At 53.3% G+C, this 8,140-nt stretch overlaps 1 protein-coding gene across 3 annotated transcripts; it reads right to left on the bottom strand.

The window, feature by feature from the left end:
* Nucleotides 1-1,888: 1,888 nt before the first annotated feature.
* On the bottom strand, nt 1,889-3,810 carry SYCE3 (synaptonemal complex central element protein 3). Of its 3 annotated transcripts, none has more exons than XM_064154835.1 (3): nt 3,465-3,810; nt 2,830-2,961; nt 1,889-2,379 (listed from the first exon to the last, which is right to left on the bottom strand). In XM_064154835.1, the coding sequence occupies exons 2-3, from the start codon at nt 2,936-2,938 to the stop codon at nt 2,258-2,260; spliced, it is 231 nt and encodes a 76-aa protein (XP_064010905.1). In that variant the 5' UTR covers nt 2,939-2,961; nt 3,465-3,810; the 3' UTR covers nt 1,889-2,257. The 3 variants fall into 3 exon arrangements, with proteins under 3 accessions (XP_064010905.1, XP_064010907.1, XP_064010906.1); XM_064154837.1 differs by having other exon boundaries at nt 2,830-2,938; XM_064154836.1 differs by having other exon boundaries at nt 2,830-2,938; nt 3,435-3,465.
* Nucleotides 3,811-8,140: the final 4,330 nt, after the last annotated feature.

Here is an 8,140-nt window from a genome sequence, read left to right as displayed (position 1 = left end):
GAGAAGGGTCTGGAGAACAGGACTGATAAGCAGCAGCTGGGGAACTGGGGTCATGTAGTCTGGAGAACAGGCAGCTGAGGAATGACCTTACTGCTCTCTACAACTAGAGTGCAATGTTGGTCTCTTCTCCCTAGTAATAAGTGGTAGGAGGAGAGGTAATGACCTCAAGTTGTCCAGGGGAGATTTTGGTTGGATTTTAGATGAAACTTCTTCAGCAAAAGGGTTCTCAGACTGGAACAGGCTCCCCAAGGAGGTATCTTTATCCCTAGAGGTGCTTAAGAGGCAGAACTGAAGTACTGAGGGACATGGTTTAGCACCAGCTTTGGCAGAGTTAGAGAACGGTTGGACTCGGTGATCTTAACGGCTTTTCCAACCAAAAACGGCAGAGATGGGGGCCGGTGGGGGGTTTTGAGATGTCCCAGCTCGAAGCTGCATGAGCACTAGATGGGGCTCTCGCCTCCTTTTTCTATTTACGTGACAGGAAACAAAAAGGATTTTGTGTTACAAGCCTGGAGCATTCAGCTGGGCTGCGGACGTGCTGGATGGTGAGATGGGTGAAGCAAAGCTCTCCATCCCCACAAACTTACTTTTAGTGTAAAAAATTTTAAAGGAAAAAACCACAACAGTGGGAAAGGCACACTCCAGTTTTGCTGTATGGTCTTCCCAAGGACTACACACTTGGCTACCTCAGCTCTGGCTGTCATCACAGGAGGAAGAATCTCCTGAGGTGCAAGGAGCCTCCTCAGCCAGCCAGGTTCCCCAGACAGAGTTCTGTTTTCCCAGCCCTCTGGTCTCCCTTCCCAGCATATTTTCCTAATCCTTACCACTGTTAAACACTCATGGAATTGTTCTGGGTCTTCTTAGCTGGGAGCAGAGCAGCTTGAGGAGTGACCATGTCTATCAAGATGTGAAGGCCACTGTCAGGAGGATGGAGCCAGGCTCTGCTCGGAGATGTCTGATGACAGGACAAGGGCTGAGTGGAAGCTGGAGCAGAGGAGGTTCCACAGGAACAGAAGGAGAAACTTTCTCACTGTGAGGGTGCCAGAGCCCTGGAACAGGCTCTCCAGAGAGGTTGTGGAGTCTCCTCTGGAGACATTCTAAACCCAGCTGCCTCTGTTCCTGTGTGACCTACTCTAAGTGATCCTGCTCTGATCAGGGTGGGTTGGACTGGATGATCTTTGGAGATCACTTCTAGCCTCTAGCATTGTATGATAATTTTCACCTTGGTGGGATAAACATTCTGCTGTGAATTGAGACCAGCTGGTTTGAAGTAAGATGTAGCCTGAAAAACAGAAAACTTTTGACAGGTATGATTAAAATCATTAAATGTATCTCTAGAGATCACAGAATCAACCAGGTTGGAAGAGACCTCTGAGATCATCCAGTCCAACCTATTCTCCAGCCCTATCCAGTCAACTAGACCATGATACTAAGTGTCCCTTACTAGCTACATGGTGCTTGTTCAGTCTTTTCACTAGAAAGCAACAGGGGAAGATCCTTCTCAGAACTTGCACTGACTTCCACCTCACCTGAAGCACTCAGTGATGCTCTTAATCCACATCTTGACTACAAAAGTGGGGGGGGGCTTCAATATTGTGCAGTAGAAGCATACAGAGGATAAAAGTAGGTTTGCTAGGTTAATCTGAGTTCTACAGCTACCCCACAGCCTACAGCACAGGTAAACAGCTCTTCAAAGAGCCATGCTGCCCTGACAGTGTGTGAGAAGAACAATCTGGGAAAAGCAGGCCAAAGGAACTGTTACAAAGCCAAGTAAACAAAATGAAACAACTCTAGCTGAGCTACCTCAGTAATACAGTTCTGTAACTGAACACCTACAGTGGCAATCTCATGTCAAATTAACTTGGAGTTGCACTTGGTTTTCATTTGGGAAAACAGGGTCGTTCTTTGGTTTTCCTTGGAAGGCAGGTGCTGGTGCAACTCTCCACTACCTCCCCCTTGCTCCCTCCTTCTCTTTCTTCAAGTGTCAGAGAACTCCATGTCTATTGACAGTGAAGTGAGTGTGATTTTCCAGAAGGCATGTAAACTCTGCATGCACAGAGACCACAATAAACAGAACCACGTGTCTAATATCATTAGTAATACTCCCAGAGATGTACCCACATCATTACTTCTTAGCGAGATGAAACTCCCACAGGTGAACCAAACAAAAAGACTGGAGTGGTTTTCCCAAGGGATGTAAGTATCCAATTTATTCCTCCTTTTGCTCTTCTCCTTTAGCTTAATTTAGCACCTCTTCCTATTTCTTCTCCATCTCTTCCTTGCAACTCAGGAAGGCATCTTCCAAACACCTCATGGAGCTGGCCAGGTCTGGGTTGGTACGTATGACCACCATCTCATACGCCATCCAGGTTGCCTGCACTACAAAACCCAGTGAATAATTTAGCCAACATTTCTGCCTTAGAAGAAACTCACTCAGTAAAGGACAGGAATCATTAGTTCAGAACTTATGTCAGAGAAGGTTTGCTGTAAACTAAGGTGGAAACTGCCCACAGTAACATAATAATGTAAAAGACTGCTCAGTATTCTCTGTAAAGGATTCAAATCACCTGAGCCTGGAAGTATGCTGATGTGTAAACTACAAAAGCAAGATAAACACAACCTAAAGAAGTACAGTAAAAAAGGTCATCAAACAGAAAGGTTCCACAGGCTGTTTAAAATATAAATGAAACAACACATCCTCTCTTTGGAGCAGTCAGGAGGCTTGTGTTAGGTGAGGAAGAGTAAGACCAAGGTGGTTGCAGCATAGATCTGTGGAAGTTTACAGCAACTCTAGGAGCCAAATCTATTGTGACTAAAAAAGGGAAGTACCTGTTAGGTTTTCCATTTCCTCCAGAAGTTGTTCTAAGTCCCTGTTCAGATCCTCCATGATCTTTACCATGTTATCATAGTTTCCTTCCTGAAGTTCTGACTCAGCCATCTACAAGGAAACCAGGATTCTTCCTTGGAAGAGAGTTAATCACAGCTGGGATAAATTAGCATTGCAATAAATGCCAACCCCCCCCACACACACACACACTCCCTGCCAACCCCAGCATTTGCATAAACATGCAATTTACATGTGAACTCGTTAAGAGTATCACCTTGCAGCTCCTGGTCATCATCACCTGAGGGGATGCTGCAATTTCAATTTCAATCCATTTTGAAATAGGTTTAAGCAAAAGGAATTACACTCCCAAATGGTGTGTTTGTGTCAAGTAGAGATCACAGCTTATTAGGGGTTGGAAGGGACCCAAGGAGATTGAGTCCAACCCCCCTGCCAGAGCAGGACAGTACTATCGAACACAGATCACAGAGGAACACATCCAGACAGGCCTTGAAAGGCTCCAGAGAAGGAGACTCCACAACCACAGCTCCTGTTTGTTACTACTGTGCGAGATTTTTGCGCAGTAGTAAGAAGGATGAGTGTCAAACACCTCACTAGATAATGCTGCTGTCCTGCTCACTTTTCTCCCAGATGCTGCGGCCTGGGGCAGGTCCTGTGTGAGCTCTAAAGGACCCACTCGCGTCTGGTGTTTCCCACTTGCCACAGCTGGCTGACGACCTGCGCTGGAGTTCTGTCACCGGCTCCGTAGCTTAATGCTATGCCTTAGGAACTTTGGCTTAAGCTGCAGGCAGTTACATCTGCTCGGGGCAACAAGAGAGATCTGGAGGCCAAACTGATGCAACGAGCGAAATTCAGGCCCCCAATACCGACTGGCCCTGCCGGGAGCCCAGGGCCCGCCTGCGCGGGAGGCCGCTTGAGGAGCCGCTCGCTGGGTATGGAACCACCCCCGGCCCGCTGCCTGCCGAGGGCAGGGCTCTCTCCACGCTCCCGCCGCTCCCTCCCGACGGCAGGGCTCTCTTCACGCCCCCGCCCGCCGCGGGCAGCGCTCTCTTCACGCTCCCTCCCGACAGCAGCGCTCTCTCCACGCTCCGGCCCGCTCCCTCCCGACGGCAGGGCTCTCTCCACGCTCCGGCCCGCTCCCTCCCGACGGCAGGGCTCTCTCCACGCTCCCTCCCGCTCCCTCCCGACGGCAGGGCTCTCTCCACGCTCCCTCCCGCTCCCTCCCGACGGCAGGGCTCTCTCCACGCTCCCTCCCGCTCCCTCCCGACGGCAGGGCTCTCTCCACGCTCCCTCCCGCTCCCTCCCGACGGCAGGGCTCTCTCCACGCTCCCGCCCGCTCCCTCCCGACGGCAGGGCTCTCTTCACGCCCCTGCCCGCTCCCTCCCGACGGCAGGGCTCTCTCCACGCTCCTGCCCGCTCTCTCCCGACGGCAGGGCTCTCTTCACGCCCCTGCCCGCTCCCTCCCGACGGCAGGGCTCTCTTCACACTCCCGCCCGCTCCCTCCCGACGGCAGGGCTCTCTTCACGCTCCCGCCCGCTCCCTCCCGACGGCAGGGCTCTCTTCACGCCCCTGCCCGCTCCCTCCCGACGGCAGGGCTCTCTTCACACTCCCGCCCGCTCCCTCCCGACGGCAGGGCTCTCTTCACGCTCCGGGCCCGCTCCCTCCCGACGGCAGGGCTCTCTCCACACTCCCGCCCGCTCCCTCCCGACGGCAGGGCTCTCTTCACGCTCCGGGCCCGCTCCCTCCCGACGGCAGGGCTCTCTTCACGTTCCCGCCCGCTGCCACCCGACGGCAGGGCTCTCTTCACGCTCCCGCCCGCTCCCTCCCGACAGCAGGGTCCCCTTCACGTTCCCGCCCGCTGCCTGCCGAGGGCGAAGCCCCTTGCCCGGTGCCGCCCAGCAGGGCTGTGTCCGACGGCCCACGCCCACTCCCGGGTCTCCACAGCCCCGCTCGCTTCCCGCCTGCCGGGCCCGGGGCAGTGCCGCGGGCGGCCCCGGGACGCGGCCCAAGGCTACCGTGCGGGGCTCTGGGTCCTGACTTGCCCGCTCCGCCCGCAGGGGCAGCGCCTGGGGTTAATCCTGTGTTTCGCGAAGACCAGCGCTCGGGTGCGGAGTTAGGCGGCCGAATGAGCGGAGGAGGCACCGGCTGGCCCCCAGCACGGCCCTGCGGCTCAGGGTCCTTGCTGCGCCACGGCTCCCTGCTGCCGAGGCACCGGCAGTCGGCCCTGGGCCGCAGCCAGCCGGGCCGCAGCCAGCCGGGCCGCCGGTCCTCGGGCTGGGGGCAGGCCGGGCCTGGTGGGCAGTAGCTGCTCCTCTGCCTTCTCCGGAGCCTGAGCAACAGGAGGTAACTCCTTCCCCTGCCTGTGTCCCCTGCTGGGATGTTTGGCGAGAGTTTGCTGCTAGTGGGAATTACCTGCTGGTAATAACAGTGAGGATCGGGTCCTTTCTCTGACCTGCTCACACGCCAGTAGCATCAATATCCAAACAGTGGATCGATATCCAAGCGTTAAAAGGTTTGTGCTGTCTCTTTTCCTCCTTTCTCAACCACACAGAGTCTTGTTTGCAAGTGCTTGAGTGCGTTAGTATTTTCATAGAATCACAGAATCATTTCGGTCGGGGAAGGCTTTTAAGGTCTTTACCAAGGCTGATGCTAAACCATGTCCCTCAGCACCACATCTTTGCCACTTTTAAATAGCTTCAGGCATGGGGATTCAACCTGCCACCCCGGGGGGGGCATTGCTGTGGCTGAGAACCCTTCCAGTGAAGATGGGGAGCCACTTCCAAACAAACAAACTGAAGTAGTTACTCACCCATGACTGCTGTGGAATTTAGCACAGAGCATCATGTTGCTTACTGGTCAGACCACACCTCGAGTACTGTGTTCAGTTCTGGGCCCCCCAGTTTAGGAGGGACATTGAGATGCTTGAGCGTGTCCAGAGAAGGGCGACGAGGCTGGGGAGAGGCCTTGAGCACAGCCCTACGAGGAGAGGCTGAGGGAGCTGGGATTGGTTAGCCTGGAGAAGAGGAGGCTCAGGGGTGACCTTATTGCTGTCTACAACTACCTGAGGGGTGGTTGTGGCCAGGAGGAGGTTGCTCTCTTCTCTCAGGTGGCCAGCACCAGAACGAGAGGGCACAGCCTCAGGCTGTGCCAGGGGAGATTTAGGCTGGAGGTGAGGAGAAAGTTCTTCCCTGAGAGAGTCATTGGACACTGGAATGGGCTGCCCGGGGAGGTGGTGGAGTCGCCGTCCCTGGAGCTGTTCAAGGCAGGATTGGACGTGGCACTTGGTGCCATGGTCTGGCCTTGAGCTCTGTGGTAAAGGGTTGGACTTGATGATCGATGATCTGTGAGGTCTCTTCCAACCTTGATGATACTGTGAGTTGAACAAAATCCTTCAAGGCATAGGAAATTAAAAGTTCTCTTTAGCTTATTAAATCCTTGACCCCACAGGAGGTGGGTGAAGTGCTAAGGGAAGTGCTGATTAATGTTGTTAGAGTCTTTCATTTCCCTAGACACTTGCACCACCGGCCCTGAGGTGTAGAAATAAGCTGATGGCTTGAGGTGGCACCACCATTTCTTAGGTAACGCCAACTGCTAAATTCTGTGCCTCTAAGCTGTCTCCTGGATGCTGCCTCCCTGCTGTCCCCGTGTGCATATGTGGCTAGGAGGTGGATCTTTGCTTTGGTGGTGTTGCTTCATTGCTCTGTAATGAAACCTGGGCAGCAAATGCCCTCTGTTTGTGGATGGAATGCCAATAGCTTAGTGGCCACCTTGCTGCTGCGTGATAATAAATGTGCCACTGCCAGTGACACTGGCAGGCAGGAGCATGTCTTGTTTCAACGTGTCTTGGTTCATTTTTGCGTTACTCTCTGCTGTAAGTAGGACACAGCTAAGTGTTAGAGGGTAAACTGCAGGTGTACAGGTCTTTGGCAGCAACATGGACAGTGGGATTGAGGCACTGTCAGCAAGTTTGTGGGTGACACCAAGCTGTGTGTCCCAGTTGGCATGCTGGAGGGAACAGATCCATAGGAGGGGGACTTGAACAGGCTGAGGACTTGGGCCCAAGCCAACCTCTTGAAGTTCAACAAGGCCAAGTGCAAGGTCCTGCACTTGGGTCAGGGCAATCAGAAGCACAAAGCAGGGCTGGGTGAGGAGTGAGTTGAGAGCAATATGAAGGAGAGGAGGCTTGGAGCACTGGAGCAGGCTGCCCAGAATGGTCACGGAGTCTTCTTCTCTGGACACTTTTACAACACACCTGAAAACATTCCTGTGCAGCCTGCTCTGGATGAATTTGCTCTGGCAGGGAGATTGGACTGGATAGATCTCCAGAGGTCCCTTCCAACCCCTAACAGTCTGTGTCCTGTCTCTCCTGGCTTTCTCAGGGGATGAAAGTCCACATCAGAGAGCGGTTTCACCAGTGCTATTCCACTCACTTCTGCCAGTCTCTGTGGAGAGATCATGCAGCGGAGGAAACCACTCCTGGCTTTCACCATTTTGAATACCCACACAGAAAATGCTACCTGAAAGAGTAATCCCAGAGAGAAGTTTAGGGTATAGATGCTGAGGTGCAGTCTTTCTTATAGAGAAATTAACTGCTGTGTTTCGGTATCTAGAGCCGTTGCCCCCACTGCAACTAACATTTTCTCACAGCAACATAATCTGTGCAGCACCAAAGCGTTCACTGGAGTGAGTAAGCTTCACTCACAGAGTTGGTAGAGGTCAGATCATCTTCCACATCTTCCCCATGTCACTTGCCCTGACTTGTTGACTGTGAAATGAACTTTGTCTCTCAAGGATAGGTCTGGTGTTGGCTTCCTCTTGTAACACAAGTGCCTCGCACCCACATGAAGTAGGTGCGTAAATAACCTTGTGTGACTCAGTTAACCAGGAGCCAGGAATCTGAAACTCTGTAACACAAGATTTTGCTGTGAGAGAGGAGGGCAGGCCAACAGCTGGGACTCACATAGGTGGCTTGGCTGTGAAGGAAGGCTCCAGAACTGAAAAGCTGGGAACCAAAGTGCCATGAAGATTATGCCGTGCAGCCTCCGAGGGTACCAGCAGTCACAATGGTGACCCCAGAGCCATTGTAGGGGGAACTGGTCAGAGAGCAACTTCAAGAACATTACCCAGACGGGTTGGGGAGCTCAGGGTGGATTTTGAAGGGGTTTTGTATGTGAAGGTCACTGGCCTGGCTTTGTGAGAGCTCCAAGCTGGGCTTGTGGTAGGAAAGGGCAGGGGAGAATTGATGGCAGGGCTGGGAAATGCTGGCAGAGTGCAAGGACAGCCCAAGCAGGAGGG

Source organism: Pogoniulus pusillus, chromosome 15 (assembly GCF_015220805.1).
Source record: "Pogoniulus pusillus isolate bPogPus1 chromosome 15, bPogPus1.pri, whole genome shotgun sequence".
In the NCBI taxonomy this organism is placed as follows: Eukaryota; Metazoa; Chordata; class Aves; order Piciformes; family Lybiidae; genus Pogoniulus; species Pogoniulus pusillus.
The sequence above is the reverse complement of the archived record's forward strand: the minus strand, read 5'-3'. Positions and strand labels throughout refer to the sequence as shown.